The 19,157-nt window shown below is 40.3% G+C and overlaps 1 protein-coding gene across 2 annotated transcripts in view; it reads left to right on the forward strand.

Annotated features, from left to right (window-relative positions):
• Positions 1-16,467, forward strand: part of CERS3 (ceramide synthase 3) — a 141,347-nt gene extending 124,880 nt beyond the window's left edge. Inside the window, exons 12-13 of one of the 2 annotated variants that reach the window (XR_009209833.1) lie at positions 6,583-7,901; positions 16,407-16,467. Coding sequence is in view for 1 of the 2 variants with exons in the window: in XM_058427931.1 (XP_058283914.1) it covers positions 6,583-6,741 (159 nt within the window). In the remaining variant the exon portion in view is untranslated. Of the gene's footprint in view, positions 1-6,582; positions 9,036-16,406 lie in introns of those variants that run through there. The other variant, XM_058427931.1, reaches the window with a different exon arrangement.
• The last annotated feature ends 2,690 nt before the right edge of the window (positions 16,468-19,157 follow it).

The raw sequence follows: 19,157 nt of genomic DNA on the forward strand, positions 1-19,157 counted from the left end.
TGAAATAGAATATAGAACATGTCAGTGTTTGTCTCACCTAGGAAACAATTATTTATTAGGATTAATTTTTATTATTTCAAATTTACACCTAAAGGCCAGAACTGATGGCACCTGAGGCAAGGTCAGAATATGGATGGAAGATGTAGCGAGGCAGGGGGCACTTGGCTCAGAAGGAGGGGAGAAGGCACTTTCTTATACAAAGAGCCAACCTCAAATAGAACTGGGTTGCCAGTCTCCTGAGTGTCCTGCCTCATCAAGTATTTGTGCAGCCTACTCCAGCAGGGGTCTGTAGAGCATTGCTGTTCAAGGTGTGCAAGCTTAGATCTGGCTTTTCATCCTGTGTACCTTTCATAGCTGTGTGGTGTTGTAAAAGTTACTTAACTCCCCTGAGCCTCAGTTTCCTCTCTTTTAAAATAAAGAGAACAGCTGCTATGTCCTGTGGCTGTGAGGAGGAAATGTTGTTCATATAACTGTTTAGTCCCGAGCCTGCCACCTGGTAAGCCTTTTAAGTGTCATTGCTATTACTGTTACATGAAAGACGGACTGTACAAGGTAAAACTGAATATAAAATGAGATTTTATTGATTTCCAATTTATATCATTCAAGCTTGCATGACATGCACCCATCCTATTCATCCATCTAATAAACTCTTACCACAGGGAAATCCAGAGGGATCCTTTCTGAGCTTGATTCTTCATCTAAGGTAGTAGTTGTCAATCCTATCGAAGCCACATTGCTTCACTGGCCTGAAATTAAATTTCTAGGTTTTATAATTTACCTATAATTATAATTTCAAAAAACAACATAATTCCACAACTGTTTTTAAAAGAGATAAGATGAAAGATCTTTCTGATAAAATATGCATTTCATGTGTGAAATGTGTGCATAACTGTGCTAGAAAATGTCATGAAGTTGGCCAGTGCTGTGCTTGCGTGTATATAGAGCCACCAAGAATGGATGGCTACAAGTGCAGACTGATACAGCTCTATTATACAGGTGACTCAAATGTCATCAGTAGCATTGCTGTCAGTGACATGGTTTTCTGGAATTATGAGTTTCCAAACAAAGAAAAGTACGTATTTCCCTCGGTATCCATGGGGGATTGGTTCCAGGACTACCCACACATACCAAAATCTGAGGATGCTCAAGTGCCTCATATAAAATTGGCCGAGTGTGGTGGCTTATGCCTGTAATCCCAGCACTTTGGGAGGCTAAGGTGGGTGGATCGCTTGAGGTCAGGAGTTCAAGACCAGCCTGGCCAACATAGCGAAACCCTGTCTCTACTAAAAATACAAACATTAGCCGGGCACGGTGGTGGCTGCCTGTAATCCCAGCTACTCGGGATGCTGAGGCAGAAGAATCACTTGAACCTTGGAGACAGAGGTTGCAGGGAGCCAAGATTGCACCATTGCACTCCAGCCTGGGCAACAAGAACAAAACTCTGTCTCAAAAGAAATAAAAAATTTAAAAAATAAATAAATAAATAAATAAATAAAATGGTGTCACATTTGCATGTAACCTACACACTGCCTCCTATATACTTTAAATTATCTCTAGATTACTTACAATACCTAATACCATGTAAACACTGGTAAATAGTTGTTGTACTACATTTTTTAGGGAATGACAAAAATCTATAAATGTCCAGTACTGAGACAACCATTCTTTTTTTTTTCTGAATACTTTTGACAAATGTGGAACCCACAGATATGGAGGGCAAACTGTATAGTCTTACTTTGACTTTTTTTTTTTTTGAGACGGAGTCTCGCTCTGTTGCCCAGGCTGGAGTGCAGTGGCGCAATCTTGGCTCACTGCAAGCTCCACCTCCCGGGTTCACGCCATTCTCCTGCCTCAGCCTCTCTGAGTAGCTAGGACTACAGGCACCCGCCACCACGCCCGGCTAATTTTTTTGTATTTTTAGTAGAGACGGGGTTTCACCGTGGTCTTGATCTCCTGACCTCATGATCCACCCGCTTCGGCCTCCCAAAGTGCTGGGATTACAAGCGTGAGCCACCGCACCCGGCCCTTACTTTGACTTATATACACAGTTGCAATCCTGGAAAATTCAGAATATATTAAAACCATGCAAAAAATTATTGTGCTTGAATGCACAAAGGAGTCAGATTCTAGGCTTGGATAGTTACGGACAGGGTTTTCACCTGCATGCATGCCTGATCGGACATGTGAATGTCAGCACATTGCAGGACTGCCAGCATCCCTAGCCTTTGCTCCCTAAATGTCAGTAGTATTCTCTAACCTTTGTGACCGCCAAGATGCTATAAAGTTCCAACAGGCCCTATACAGTTGGGATCTCTTGTTAAAGGCAAACAGCTGGAGGGTGTGTGGTTGGGAGCAGATAGGGTGGCGCCCTCAAGGACTGGTTTCTTTCTTAGCTAACACAGCTCTTTAAGTCCTGCAGAGATGGGTGGGTAGATGCTGGTATGCCTTTCTGGAGAGAAATTAGGTTCTTTGTTCTGATTTGAGTTTCCCCTCCCATATGGTTTGGCTGTGTCCCCACCCAAAACTCATCTTGAATTGTAACTCCCACAATTCCCATGTATCATGGGAGGGACCCAGTGGGAGGTAATTGAATCATGGGAGTGGGTCTTTCCCATGCTGTTCTCGCAATAGTGAATAAGTCTCACGAGATCTGATGGTGTTAAAAAGAGGAGTTCCCCTGCACAAGCTCTCTCTCTCTCTCTTTGCCCGCTGCCATCCATGTGAGACGTGACTTGCTCCTCCTTGCTTTCTGCCATGATTGTGAGACCTCCCAGCCAGTGTGGAACTGTAAGTTCATTAAACTTTTTTTTCTTCCCAGTCTCGGGTATGTCTTTATCAGCAGCGTGGAAACAGATTAATATACCCTTGTTCTCTACAGAAATCTTCTGAGAAACGAAGAGGCACTGACTATGCAGGCATCAGCCAAGCATGGCCCTTTCCTGAAAGGCTTCATCTGTAGGAGGGAGTGCTTTTGATCCTGGCTCCCAGCATAGCGGAGAAAGGTTGGCTTTCTCTGATGCATCTTAACTGAGGAGATGCCAAGTTTATTTCTCAGTGTTTACAAGGAGCCTTGTTTGTTTTGACACGCTTTCTGTGGTGTTGTGGAAAAGCACCGAACATACAGAGAAGAGCCCCATGAAGTTGAATTTCTGTGATTCAGCCAGCATAATGTGTGCACGTTGGTTTTCAAAAGCCATGTTCAGATTACACACAGAGGAGGTGTTTGGTTACATATACGCTGAGACTCTTGGGAGGTGGTCAGTTTTAGTCTGCAGGTCACAAAAGGAAAAAAATAAGTTGTACAGTTATGGATGTCATCTTGAAAAATGATGTGAGAAGAAACAGTCTTCATCTTCCATATCTTTTTTTCTTTTCTAAGCTGGGTTTAATAGAGACATTTGTGAACTGGCCTAGAGGGTGATCCCGGGGTCATGTCTATCACTGGACATGCACAGAGCTTGAGTTATCTTATTTGTTTTAATAATTCATATCATCCTTTATCTTCCACAATGAGTGCGGATCTATAGCACCTCCGTCTCCTTTCCTCGGGGCCATGTTATTTTTCTAGATTTCTCTGCAAAATTACTTTGAGACGCCATGAGAGAAGAAGAGGAAACATATAACTCATAATGAGTAACTGTCCTTGAGCGAGTTCTTGCATGAAGAAAATAGAAAACATTCTAATTACAAGTAATAAAAATATCCTGACAACCAAAATGCCCACATGAGTAGTACTTTACTTTGCAAATGTTAGTGGGAAAACCCACCGTATTTTCTTTCTAAAAAGAAATCCTCGTAAGTTTTATTTTTAAAATTATTATCAGGAACATGGGCATTTTTCTGCTGATGTAGAGTTTTGTGAATTTTCACATGTGTGTATATTTATGCAGCCATCCCCATAATCAGGATACAGAGCATCATTTCATCAACCCAAATAACTCTTCCCTCTAACCCAGTTCCTAGCAACCACTTACCTGTTATCCATCCCTATAGTTTTATCTTTTTGAGAATGTCATGAAAATGATATTCATGTGTCATATAATAGATCATATTTTGAAACTAACATATTTTTACTCAGCATAATATCTTTAAGATTCATCCAACTTCTTATAAATGTCAATAGTTTGTTCCTTTTTGTTGTTAGTAGCATTTCATTGTGTAGGTGTTCCAATTGTTTTGCATCCTTGTCAGTGCTTGGTATTGCCAGTTATTTTAACTTTTGCTATTCTAATGGGTTTGTAGTTGTGCATCATCATCGTTTCCATTTGCATTTTCCTAATGACTAATGGTGTTGAACATCCTTTCATATGCTTATTTGTCATCCTGTGTCCTCTTTGATGTCTCTTTGTATGTCTTTTGTCCATTTTTTAAATTAGGGTTTTTTTTTTTTTAAACCGTTGCGTTTTGAGAGTTCTTTATTATGCATACAAATTGGATATGTGATTTGCAAATATTTTCTCCCAGTTTGCAGCTTATCTTTTCATTCTCTGAATAGTGTCTGTCTTAGAGCAAAAGTTTTTAATTTTGATGAAGTCCAGTTTGCCAGTTTTTTCTTTCATGTTTTTTGTGCCATGTTTAAGAACTCGTTGCCCAGATCAAGGTCATGGGTTTTCTTCTGAAAGTTTTATAGTTTTATATTTTACATTTAGATCCATGACCCATTTTAAGCTGGCTTTTGTACAATGTATGACATTTTAGTCAAAGTTCACTTATTTGCTTACAGATGTCCAGTTGCTCTGACCATTTGTTGAAAAGACTTCTTTCTCCACTGAATTGCTTTGAACCTTTGTAAAAATTCAATCAGCCATATTTGTGTGGATCTATTTCTAGATCCTCCATTCTGTTCCACTGATCTGCATGTTTATTCCTTTGTGAATACTACCCTGTCTGGATTACTGTAACTTTATATAAGTCTTAAAATTTGGCAGTGTCAGTCCTCCCATTTTATTATGTTTTTCAGAATTGCTTTAGCTATTTGAGTTCCTTTGCCTCTCTATATAAATTTTAGAATTACATTGTCTGCATCTACAGAAAATTCTGCTGGGACATTGATTAGTATTGTGCGGAATCTATAGGATAATTTGGGGATAATTAATACTTTCATTATGTTCAGTCTTCCTATTCCTGAACATAGTATGTCTCTCCAACTATTTAGATCTTCTTTGATTTCTTTCAAAGAATTTCAGATTTCTCTCTGAATTTTGTAGGTTTTACATGCAGATCCTATACATGGTTTGTTAGATGTATACCTAGGTATTTGATTTTTGAAACTATTGTAAATGGCACAGATTTTTAAATTTCAGTTTTTAATTGGCCACTGCTAGTTGTATTAATTTCTATGGTGACTGTAACAAATTTCTACAAATTTGGTGCTCAAAATAACAGAAATGTATTCTCTCACAGTTCAAGAGGTCAGAAGTCCATAATTAGTTCTGAGCCAAAATCAAGGTGTCAGTTAGCAGGGTCGTGTTCTTACACAGGGTAATTCTGGCCTCATAAAATAAAATGAGACCTGTTCCCTCATCTTCTGTTTTCTGGAAGTGATTGTGGATATTTTGTGTTATTTCTCTTTTGTGTATTTCATAGAATTTACCAATGTAAACATTTGGACCTAGTGCTGCTATTTTTCAGGGTTTTGATTACAAATTAAATGTCCTTCATAGTTACATGACTATCCACGTTACCTATTTCAGCTGGGGCAAGTTTTAGTAGTTTGTAGTTTTTGAGAAATTGGTCCATTTTATCTAAGTTGTCAAAGGTATATGCATAGAGTTGTTCATAGCATTCTGTTGTTATTCTTATATTGTCTACACTATCTATAGTCATGTCTTCTTTTTCTTTACTGCTAATTTGTGCTTTCCCTCTTTTTTTCTTTATCAATCTTGCTAGTGAGTTATTAATGCTATAGATCTTCCCTCTTTTTTTCTTTTATCAGTCTTGCTAGTGAGTTATTAGATCTTTTCAAAGAATTGGCTTTTGGGTTTATTGGTTTTCCTTATTTTTTTTCTCTTTTCAGTTTCATTAATTGTTTTGTCCTAATTATTTCCTTCCTTTTGCTTGCCTTGGGTTTATTTGGCTCTTCTTTTTTTTTCTAGATTCTTAAAGTTGAAGCTCAAATTGTTTGAGACCTTTTTTTCTTATTGAATATAAACATGTAATGCTATGTACTTCCTTTTAAGCATGTTTTAGCTGCATTGAACAAATTTTGATATGTTGTATTTTCATTTTCATTTAGTTTAAAATATTTTCTAATATTCTTTGAATCTTACTCTTTGACCCAGCAATTGTTTAGAAGGATCTTATTTAATTTCTAAGTGTTTTGAAATTTCCCTATGATCTTTTTGATATTGGTTTCTAGCTTAATTCCATTATGGTCTAGAAATATGCTTTGTGTAACGTCAATTATTTAGGTTTGTTAAGGTTTGCTTTATGATCCATGATATAGTCAATCTTGGTGAATGTTTAGTTATTTGGATATTGAGTTTTCCTTAAAGGGAGGCATACTTGAAACTGGCTGTTGGCAGATTTACTCAAGACTTCCTGGAAGATTGTCACTCACAGCCAATTCTTTCCTCTGTCTAGAACATCCAGGATGTGAGGAGCGATGACGAGGATTATGAAGAGGAAGAGGAAGAGGAGGAGGAAGAGGAAGAGGCTACCAAAGGCAAAGAGATGGATTGTTTAAAGAACGGCCTCGGGGCTGAGAGGCACCTCATTCCCAATGGTCAGCACGGCCGTTAGCTGGAAGCCCGCAGGACTCCCACGGCACAGCATGTTGCAAGTACTGTTGGCAGCCTGGCTTCCAGGCCCCACACAGACCCCAGGTTCTGCCCCTCCCTCTTTCTCACCACCGCCTTCCCTCCCACCTAAGATGTGTTTACCAAAATATTGTTAACTTGTGTTAAAATGTTAAATATAAGTATACCCATGGATTTTTACTGCAGTTAGGACTCAGACTGGTCAAAGATTTCAAAGGTTTCTCCACAGAACCGTCTCAGTTCTAATTGCACTCCTTCGTGCATGTCACTTTCTCAGGGGCTCACTTTGTTACAGGCCCTTTCGCCACCTTGCCTGTCCTCAGGACGCTTTCACAGGTGCTAAGTAATCCCATTTTTCCCAGGTGTGTTTGGCTACGAAGAGCAACTTGTTTCTCAAAATGAGTTAGAAGTAGCAGTGGGACAGGAGCAGAAGGACCACACCAGGAGACACTTCCACGTTATGGACACATGCTGAAGCTTAGGTGCCTCATCTCCACAGGGCGGTGGCAGTCCCTGCCTGTCACCCCACAGGGTTGCAGAAGTTTAAGTTCACACTGTCAACCGTGGGGTCATCGTGAACCAACCCACTTTGCACTGTTTGGGAGACAGAAACCTGGCTAAACTTGGCACTGTGTTGTGCCTGAACAAAAGGCAGAATCTTTAAAAATTCCTCTTAAATGACTCTGGAGATACCTGGAAATGAAAGTGCCAAGAAAGGCGTTCCATTTTATTTGCTGACTATTTATGCGTTAGCTCCCCAAGGGTCACTCTCAGATTCTCCTGGAATTCTTCTCCCTCAGGACCCATGGTTCAAGGAAGGAAGTTTAGGCCCTGTTACTTCCTGTCCTTTGCTGGTCTTTCCCTTTCTTCCTTTCTAGGAGGGAAGCTTCTGTGCTGCTGCCCTGAGCCCTTCCTTCAGGCCAGCACAGCTACCTGGGGAGCTCCACGGGGGAATGGGATCCAGGCCAGGCTGCTTGCTGAGCTGCATCACCCGGGAGGCCTGAGCCTCTGGGGAGGGCGCGCATGACACTGCCAGACCCAGGGGAGATCTTGGGAACAGAGGATGCTACGTGATTTCCTCTGGCTTCCAAGCCAATCAGCCTGCATCATGGTGAAACAGCACAACAGAAAAGGCCATAAAAGGTATACCCCTGAGCAATGTTTAAGGGCAGGTGCTACAGTCAGTGCCAGCTCCCTGGGAAGAGCATAGGGATGGGCAGATCAGTAGCCAGCTTGTCCTCACCCTCAGGAAGGGAGCACCGGGGAAGACTTGCACACGTCCCTGCCTCCCTTGTGGCCTTGTCACCACAGGGACACATCTCCTGGGCACAATGTGCGGGGCTGACCTGGGAGACTTCTCAGGTGGTTGCTGACTGAGGAGAGGCCAGGCCTTCCCAGGGAAGACCCCAAGTAAAATCTGCATCTGCCCTCACCCCCGCCACAGTCTCTCATAACGGTCAGATTTTGTATGTTCATCGTATTTATTCAGGGGCTCGTATTATAAAGCCCCAGGAGAGGTCGGCTTGTAGGGACTGGAAAATCAGTCCCAAGCAGGGCAGCTGCAGGGCCCCTGGAGCCGGAAGGACACTGCACAGAAGAGATTGCATTATTATTATTTTTAAATAAAAATACACATTTGAAACCTTAAGGCTGAAGAAAAATAAACAAAAAATCCTTTAGAATTCTTTCTGCAACAAAATCTCTTTTTGAGAAACTGTTAAAAACAAGGTCAGATTTTCTCTGTATAACATTTGCTTTTATGAGGACAATATCATATGCATTATATGCATAATATGATATTATAAATCAAAATGCCTGCACCCACTTTAGGGCTTAGCTATTGATTTATTATTAATATTATATTTTGGTGGAAGAAGGTCACATTAAGATATAATTTTTTATGTTTTCAGTTAACGGTATGTTTTCTTCTTTGCTTATTTGGTTTTTGTCTCTGTACCAAATATCTTCTTGCTTAAGGTAGAAAAGTGTTTGTTTAGCTCTATCTCCAGTTTTTTTCTTATTTGAATGTTGAAGGTAAAATTGATATACCAATTTTAACTATTTCGGATACAGCTGAAAGCACTAAACCACTTCATAAGAAGTAGATACTCATTTTTGTAACACTATTTAGGGCTTTTGTGGTTAATTTTAAAGGAAACCACCCTTTCTACAGGAAACAAGGACTCAGGATTCTTCCAGATGACCTTATGAAAATGCAGTCCATGTGCCATCGATATTGTAACGTAATGACTTACAATAAAGCAAGAGTCCAGTGTACATGGTGATTAAGTGGATTCAGCACACACATTGCTTGGCTTCTTAGGGGTAATAACAGGTCTCCCTGTGCAGTGGAAATAAAGACTGGCCATTCCTCCGGAATGGCCGTGCCAGGAATCAGGGAAGCCGTGAGGAGAAGGAAGCCAGGTTGGGATATTCGGGCTACTGCGTTTGCGGTGTCAGACACCAGATGAGAGGAGCCTGGCTGACGTGGGGAGCCCCTTGCCTGATTGGGGTGAGCCTCTGGGCTATGCACGGTGGAACCAGCCAGCCTGGGGGCTGGAGTCGAACCAGAGCACGGCAGCTGTACCCTGTGCAGGATCCACTGAAGTGCTAAGAAACGGGACTGATTCTAGAGGTGTTTTCTCAGCCTCATTTTCTGTATTTACCTTTCAAAGGTGTAGCAGGAAACTGAGTCTAGATCGTCCATCAGAATGACCTCTGGAGCTTTAAAAACAAATGCACCTTGCCTGTCTCCCGCTCCACATTTTGATTCAATACTTCTGGAGTGAGAAGCAAAAATCTTCATTTTAACAGAGTCCCACGTATTTCTGAAGAGCAGTCAAGATTCTGTGTGCCCTCCTCTGGTTTTAGTCCTATCTGCAGCTTCATATGCTAAGAGATGGGAAAATGCAATGGTACAGAATATTTAATCCAAAATAAAAGAAGAAAAGGAAACACAGAACAAGCAAGATGAATTGCAAACTCATGTTAAGATGGTGAGTAGGTAGATTTCAGTTCACATTTACCAGTAATTACACCAAGTGTAAAAACAAAGAGTGCCAGGCTGGATTTTTTAAAATCTCAATTATACGGTGTGTACAAGAGATATACTATAAAAAAGTGTTGAAAGTAAAAAGATGGACAAATATATACCATGCAAACTCTACTCCTCCCCGAAAAACGCTGGCATACTTATATCAATATCAGACAAAGGAAAGAAGAATTAGTGGATAGTAAGAGGGATGTTTAATACTAATGAAAGGGGCTAGGTGCGGTGGCTCATGCCTGTAATCCCAGCACTTTTCGAGGCCGAGGCGGGTGGATCACGAGGTCAGGAGATCGAGACCATCCCGGGTAATGCGGTGAAACCCCGTCTCTACTAAAAATATAAAAAATTAGCCAGGCGTGGTGGCGGGTGCCTGTAATCCCAGCTACTTGGGAAGCTGAGGCAGGAAAATGGCATGAACCCGGGAGGCAGAGCTTGCAGTGAGCTGAGATTGCGCCACTGCACCCCAGCCTGGGCGACAGAGCGAGACTCCGTCTCAAAAAAAAAAAAAAAAAAAAAAAATTAAATCTGTATCCACTTAATAATATAGCTTCGAAATATATAAAGAAAATTTTCACAGACTTAAAGGGAGTAACAAATTCATAATCCTGTTTGGGTGGTTTTTAATACATCTCTCAGTATCTGATAGAACAAGAAGATAAAAAACAATAGGAATATAGAAGATTTGAACAATACCATTAATAAAATCCGCCTAGTTAATATATATATATATAGAACACTGTCCCCAACAGCTGCAGAATTTACATTTGTTTCGAGTGCATGTGGAACATTTACCCAAATAGGCCACATACTGGCCTTGAAGGCAACTTCCAAAACATTCCAAAGGTTTAAAATCACATCAAATATGATTACAGACAACAGTGAAATTAAAATAGAAATCTATAACAAAAAGATAAATGGAAAAGTCTCCACGTATTTTTAAATTAAGCAATGCACTTCTAAGTAACCTGTAGATCAAAGAAGAAATGGAAATAAAACATCTTAAACTGAGTTATAGTAAAAAATGTGTGGGATGCAACTAATAAGAAATTTAGAGAAAAAACTACATTAAAAGCTTTTATAAGTAAAGATAAAGGCTGACAAAATCAGTCGTCTAAATATATCAAAATGTAAAAAGGAAAATAACATGGAAAACATAATAGCTCAGAGTATCAAATAAAAAAAGCTGGTTTCTTAAAATAAAAAGTTTATAAAATTCTAGCAAGACTGATGAAGAAAGACAAAGAGCAATGCTAGGAATGAAAAGGATCTGTCACTGTAGACCAAGCAGAAACCAAACAGGTAATGAGAGAATATTGTGAACAACTTTATGTCAACACATTCGAAGATGTATATAAAATGTATAAATTCCTAGGAAAACAAAACTTGTCAAAATGGACGCAAGAAGAAATAGGTATTTAAATAGTGCTCTATCTGAAACAAAACTGAATCTGAAATTTTAAACCTACCTGCCCACCCACCCCACCACAAAAAAAAAAAGCCCACGAAAATACTTCAGGTCCAGATCAATGAATTCTTCCAATATTTAAGGAAAAAATAATACAAGAATTATGCAACCTTTTCCAGGGACAAAAGGAACAAACATTTCCAAACTTGCTTTATAAGGCCAGCATAATCTTGCCAAAATCTGACAATAATATTAGAAGAAGAAAGAAACAAAACTATAGGCTAAGTCAGTCATGAACATAGGTACAAAATTCCTAAAAGAAAGCAAACTGAATTCAGCAATATATAAAGAGATAATGTGTGAAAACCAGGTTGGGTTTATTTTAGGAACTTGAGGTTGATTTAATACTTGAAAATTAGTGTTATTCACCATTTTTATAAAATAAAGGAAAAAGCCATATGTTTAAAAACCTTTATAAAATTCAACATACATTTGTTGCAACAAAAACAAAAATCCCTTTTATCAAAGCAGGATGGAACTACCTTAATCTGATAAACAGTAGCTTTAAAAAGCGAAAAAGCATTGTAATGCTATAATGAAATATTGAAACTATTGAAAACTTTTCCCTCTCGGATTATTATTAAGACAAAGATGCTCGTGATCTTCAAGGATACCCATCATTCTAAATATAGTTAATATTGTTTCTCTTCCCTCTCCTCTCCTCTCCTCTCCTCTCCTTTTTCGCTTTCTCTTTCTTTTTTTGAGACAGAGTCTCACTCTGCCGCCCAGGCTGGAGTGCAGTGGCACGATCTTGGCTCACTGCAACCTCCACCTCCCAGGTTCAAGCAATTCTCCCACCTCAGCCTCCGAAGTAGCTGGGATTACAGGCGCATGCCACCAGGCCCAGCTAATTTTTGTATTTTTATTACAGGCGGTTTCACTATGTTGGCCAGGCTGGTCTTGAACTCCTGGCCTCAAGTGATCTGCCCGCCTTGGCTTCCCAAAGTGTTGGGATTTCAGGCATAAGCCACCACACTCAGCCAACACTGTATTTTTTCATTCCAGCCAATGTAATATTTCAAGAAATAAACATAACAAGGTTTGAAAGGGAGAAATAAAAGCTGTCATTGCAGATGCATATATATAAAATAAATGTGTTTGTGTGTGTGTGTGTGTGTGTGTGTGTGTGTGTGTGTGTGTGATTTATACAGAAATGCCAAGAAACAAGTCTGGTCAAGACAATCTTTGAAAGAACAAAGTGAGAGAGCTTATTCTGCCAAATACTAAGACGTATTATAAAATATTTAAGGCCGTTCAAAATTAGTACAAGCATAGGCAAATAGAAGAATAACATTGTTTTTAAAGTCCAGGAACAAGCTCATGCATATACAGACAGTTGGCTATCACTAACGATAAAAATTTAACAGAGCTGGGTATGGTGGCTCAGGTGTATAATCCTAGCACTTTGGGAGGCCAAGGTGGGAGGATTGCTTGAGACCAGCAGTTTGAGACCAGCCTGAGCAACATAGCGAGACCTGCCCCCCACCATCTCTACAAAGAATAACAAATTAGCTGAGTGCGCTAGCTAGTGTGTTCCTATAGTCCCAGCTACTCAGGATGCTGAGGCTGGAGGATCACTTGAGCCCAGGAGTTGGAGGCTGCAGTGAGCCATGACCACGCCATTGAACTCCAGCCTGGGAGACAGAATGAGACCTTGTCTCTAAAAAAAGAAAATTTAAACTTGGCCCCTACTTAACAACACCATACACAAAATAAATTCCAAGATTTTTGTATATTTAAATGCAAAAGGTAAAATAATAAAGGTTCCAGGAGGAAACATAAGAGAATATCTTAAAATAAGCAAAGATTTCTTGAACAAAACATCATTATTTATAAAGGAAAATATTAACATCATATTAAATCAAAATAAAGAACATTTGTATGTCAAATATGCTATTAAGACAGTGAAAAGCCAAGCCATAGAGTGAGAGAAAATGTTTGCAACACATAGAACTAATGAAAGGTTAACATCCAGAATATTTAAAAACTCCTACAAAAAATAATAATGAAAACATACGGTTCAGGCCTAGTGGCTCATGCTTGCAATCCCAGCACTTTGGGAGGCCGAGGCTGGCGGATCACCTGAGGTCAGGAGTTCGAGACCAGCCTGGCCAACATGGTGAAACCCCATCTTTACTAAAAATACAAAAATATTAGACAAATGTGGCAGTGGGTGCCTGATAATCCCAGCTACTCGGGAGGCTGAGGCATGAGAATTGCTTGAACTGGGGAGGCGGAGGTTGCAGTGAGCTGAGATGGCACCACTGTACTCTGGCCTGGGCAACGGGAATGAAACTCTGTCTCAAAAAAACGGAAATCATACTGACAGCCCAATGAAAAAAGCAGGCAAGGCATTTAACCAGACCCTTTAGAAACTACCATATCCAAATGTCCAACACACATGAAAAGGTGCTCGATTTTATTAACCACGAGAGAAACGCGAAGTACAACCACCATAAAATACCACTAAACACCTACCAGAATATTGATAATTAGATAGTACCAAACGGCAATCACGAGGAGCCAGCAGAGCTCACACGCTGCTGGAGGAGTGCAGACAGGTGCAGCTGAGGCAGGAGAGGTAGTCAGGGAAGTAACCACCAAGTCCTTGGGACGGCAACCGTGGTAACCGCACTAGCAACGCAATAAGCCCCAGCGTTCGCGTTGTAGTCAAGCTCATTCAAGCAAAGCTATATCCAGTAGGGAACAACCCCCGCAGAGAGTATATGCTTTTTTATTTTACCTGACCTCAGACTGACCCTTTGTTCATAATAGTAAAAAACACACCCCTGGGTGGAGATTTAAGATGCTAATAAGACATGCAGTATATGAATGTATGAACAAGCACGTATAGCTACTGCGTGTGTGCGCACCCAGAGGACCACTCAGAACATACTAGTAACACCTCTTCCCACCCTCTTGTGAATAACCATGTAAGACTCTCATAAAAGGAGTTTCCCCAGTAACAGGCAACACTGTCTCATCCTTACGAGCAGCCTGCTCTGAGTCCTCTCTCAGGGTGTAGTCTATTCTGCACCTAACTTGGAGAGTATTCTTTGTGATACATTGCTCTATGCTGCATCTTCTTTGCTGTGTCTCTTGTTTAAATATTTTTGAACTAAGAAGACAAGAACTGAGGTTTCATAACAGTCATTTTCTGTAATTGAGTATATGTCTATATTATGACCCAGCAGTTTCACTTCTCGTTATACAGTTGACCCATGAACCATGCAGAGGTCAGAGGTACTGACTGCCCAGACAGCTGAAAAATCCATGTGTGACTTAACTCCCTAAAAACGTATCTACTGGTTGGAAGAATCAATATTGTGAAAATGGCCATACTGCCCAAAGTAATTTATAGATTCAATGCCATCCCCATCAAGCTACCAATGACTTTCTTCACAGAATTGGAAAAAACTACTTTAAAGTTCATATGGAACCAAAAAAGAGCCCGCATCACCAAGTCAATCCTAAGCCAAAAGAACAAAGCTGGAGGCATCACGCTACCTGACTTCAAACTATACTACAAGGCTACAGTAACCAAAACAGCATGGTACTGGTACCACAATAGAGATATAGATCAATGGAACAGAACAGAGCCCTCAGAAATGATGCCGCATATCTACAACTATCTGATCTTTGACAAACCTGACAAAAACAAGAAATGGGGAAAGGATTCCCTATTTAATAAATGGTGCTGGGAAAACTGGCTAGCCATATGTAGAAAGCTGAAACTGGATCCCTTCCTTACACCTTATACAAAAATTAATTCAAGATGGATTAAAGACTTAAATGTTAGACCTAAAACCATAAAAACCCTAGAAGAAAACCTAGGCAATACCATTCAGGACATAGGCGTGGGCAAGGACTTCATGTCTAAAACACCAAAAGCAATGGCAACAAAAGCCAAAATTGACAAATGGGATCTAATTAAACTAAAGAGCTTCGGCACAGCAAAAGAAACTATCATCAGAGTGAACAGGCAACCTACAGAATGGGAGAAAATTTTTGCAACCTACTCATCTGACAAAGGGCTAATATCCAGAATCTACAATGAACTCAAACAAATTGACAAGAAAAAAACAAACAACCCCATCAAAAAGTGGGCAAAGGACATGAATAGACACTTCTCAAAAGAAGACATTTATGCAGCCAAAAAACACATGAAGAAATGCTCATCATCACTGGCCATCAGAGAAATGCAAATCAAAACCACAGTGAGATACCATCTCACACCAGTTAGAATGGCCATCATTAAAAAAGCAGGAAACAACAGGTGCTGGAGAGGATGTGGAGAAATAGGAACACTTTTACACTGTTGGTGGGACTGTAAACTAGTTCAACCATTGTGGAAGTCAGTGTGGCGATTCCTCAGGGATCTAGAACTAGAAATACCATTTGACCCAGCCATCCCATTACTGGGTATATACCCAAAGGTCTATAAATCATGCTGCTATAAAGACACATGCACACATATGTTTATTGCGACACTATTCACAATAGCAAAGAGTTGGAACCAACCCAAATGTCCAACGATAGACTGGATTAAGAAAATGTGGCACATATACACCATGGAATACTATGCAGCCATAAAAAATGATGAGTTCGTGTCCTTTGTAGGGACATGGATGAAACTGGAAAACATTCTCAGTAAACTATCGCAAGGACAAAAAACCAAACACCACATGTTCTCACTCATAGGTGGGAATTGAACAATGAGAACTCATGGACACAGGAAGGGGAACATCACATTCCGGGGACTGTTGTGGGGTGGGGGGAGGGGGAAGGGACAGCATTAGGAGATATGCCTAATGCTAAATGACGAGTTAATGGGTGCAGGAAATCAAGATGGCACATGGATACATATGTAACAAACCTGCACATTGTGCACATGTACCCTAAAACCTAAAGTATAATAAATAAAAACAAATAAAATAAAAAAAAAAAACGTATCTACTAATACCCTACTGTTGACCAGAAGCCTCACCAAGGACATAAACAGGCAATTAACATACCTTTTGTATGTTTGATGTATTATGTTAACATACTGTATTCTTACAATAAAGTAAGCTAGAGAAAAATACATTTTTAAGAAAATCAAAAGGAAGAAAAATGTATCTGCTATTCATTACAGGGACATGCGTCATCATAAAGGGCTTCATCCTTGTCATCTTCACATTGAGTAGGCAGAGGAGGAAGAGGAAGAGGAGAGGTTGGTTTTGCTGTCTTCCAGGTAGCAGAAGCAGAAGAGAATCCATGTAAAAGTGGACCCATGTGATTCAACTGTAGAACCGAAAGGCATGTGTGTGAATAATCCTATCAGCAATGTTCATAGTTGCCTAATGGACACTTCCAAATGTCCATCAAGAGTAGGATGGGTGAGTAAACTGTGGTATATTGATACTATGAGACACTATATAACACTGGAAACAAGCTGGTATTTGCAACAATGTGGCTTCATCACACAATTTTAGTGTTTTGCAAAAGAATCTACTCCAAAATGAATATACGGTTTATTTTTGTGTTCTTTATAAAATTCAGAATCAGTCAAAACCAATCCATGGTGCTAAAGTCAGGGTAGTGGCTATCTCTGAGGTGAAGGGAGGGGCTGTGTCTTTATGGGGGCCCTGCAGGCTTTCGCGATGCTGGTGATGTCCTACTTCTTGACCTGGGTGGTGGTTACATGGGTGTGTTCAATTTGTGATCAATCATCAAACTGTACACTTGATTTGTATACTTTTCCATATTTATTATAATTTTTAAGTTATTAAAATGAAAAAGGAAAAGCTAGCTACTTTTACATGAGACAGCTGACATTATTGACAATAATCTCTTTTTTATAAGAACTTGCAATGCAAAAAAACTTTTTTTAAGTAGACATAAAAGCCCATAATCTTACCACCAGGTAATCGCCACTGGCGTAGAAAATAACAGTAACAAAAGTGATACATGTGCATCAAGCATTCAAATAATGCAAACATGGAAAGTAAAAAAGCTTTCTGCACAGTCTGTCTCCCAAAGAGAAGCACATTGACATTAATTGTGATTCCATCCACAAACACCCTTATGCCTATTTTAGGAGGTATCCACTGCTCCCTGCCAGCTCCCCAAATAACCTCAACACAACTTGCTGCTAAGTGGCAGTAAGGGAGAGCACCTCCTTGACAGAGCTGCGGCACTGCTCAGTGGGGAAGGACCAGGCCCTACTGCACTGAGCTTTCTAGGATTGGCTGAGGATGGTGATATCACAGCTTAGGGCTGGTGAAAGCAGCAATGCCAAGGTCCTGAGGTGTTCACAGAGTCTCAGGGCTTTGAAGGAGCAAGCTGTCTACCAAGGCCTATCAGTGTCTCGTGAGAAGGTCCTCAAATGAACAATATAGTTATTTGCCTGACAAAAGCCTTCTGGAATAGTAAATTATACTAATGAAAATAAGGAATACTCAAATTATACTAATAAGGACAGTGAGCTTGGGGGGTCTGTGGTTTAGGCTCTACTCTGCATACTTATGCCATCTCTATATATACAGTTGGCCCTCCCTGTCCATGGTTCTGAATTCATGGATGGATTTGACCAACCATAGATGGAATTTGAATATATTGGGGGTAGGGGAAGGAACTGGGTCTGTACTGAACACGTACAGACATTTTTTTCCTGTCATTATTCCCTAAACAGTACCTTACAACAACTAGTTACATCGCATTAACACTATGATTTCAACTATATAGAAGGAAAGTGTGCAATTGTATGCAAATACTCTGCTATTTTATAACAGGGACTTGAGCATCTGGGGATTTTGGTATCCACAGGTTGGGTGGGGGCGGTCCTGGAACCGATCTCAACCAGACAGTGAGAAACAATTCTGTTTCTATTATCCTTATCCATAGAAACGCTGCACTAATGTGCCCAGGTGAGGTGGAAACGAAGGCATGGGGCCACCTCTTCTACATGCCCCCGGGACTGTGAACACCCAGAGGCACTGCCGTTACCTAATTCGCACTCAGATTCCATATAGGCTATTAGCACTCACATGCAATCTATTTTTAAAACACAAAAAGACCTGTACTCTGAGTGGAACATGCTGGTCTGTACCTTGCTTTTTTCTCACTGCTGGGTGGTAGAGAGCATTCCACATCAGCACAGATGGACTTCATTTCTGTAGGGGTTGTCCCTAATCCTTAGAAATGTATAATCCTTAGAAATGTATCACAAAATACTTAACTAGTCTCATACTGTTGCAAGCTTGAGCTGTTTCTAGTTTGTAGCTCTTACAACATTACAATGAACATCCTTGGGAGCAAGTATTTAACCAAGACTGCCTGAGTTAAAATCCCTACTCCGTGGTATACTGTGTAATCTTGGGCAAGTCCCTTAATTTCCACTTTTTTTTTTTTTTTTTTTTGAGATGGAGTCTCACTCTGTTGGCCAGGCTGGAGTGCAGTGGCACAATCTCAGCTCACTGCAACCTCCGCCTCCTGGGTTGAAGCAATTCTCATGCCTCAGCCTCCCGAGTAGCTGGGGTTACAGGCTCGGGCCACTATGCCGGGCTAATTTTTGTATTTTTAGTAGAGATGGAGTTTCACCATGTTGGCCAGGCTGGTCTTGAATTCCTGACCTCAAGTGATCCTCCTGCCTTGGCCTCCCACAGTGCTGGGATTACAGGTGTGAGCCACTGTGCCTGACAAGTCCTTAATTTCTTCACCCTCAGTTTAGTCATCTATAAAAAGGGCATAGGATCTTCCTCATGGTGTCGTTTTGAGGATTCAAGGAGATGATCCATTTTGGGAATTTTTTACCCTGCTTTCTTATAGCAAGCACTCAGTACATGTTAACTCTTCTTACTATTCATAATTACCACAGGGTAAATTTCTACAAGTGGGATTTCTG

This window comes from Hylobates moloch, unplaced genomic scaffold (genome assembly GCF_009828535.3).
Source record: "Hylobates moloch isolate HMO894 unplaced genomic scaffold, HMol_V3 SCAFFOLD_14, whole genome shotgun sequence".
Lineage (NCBI taxonomy): Eukaryota > Metazoa > Chordata > Mammalia > Primates > Hylobatidae > Hylobates > Hylobates moloch.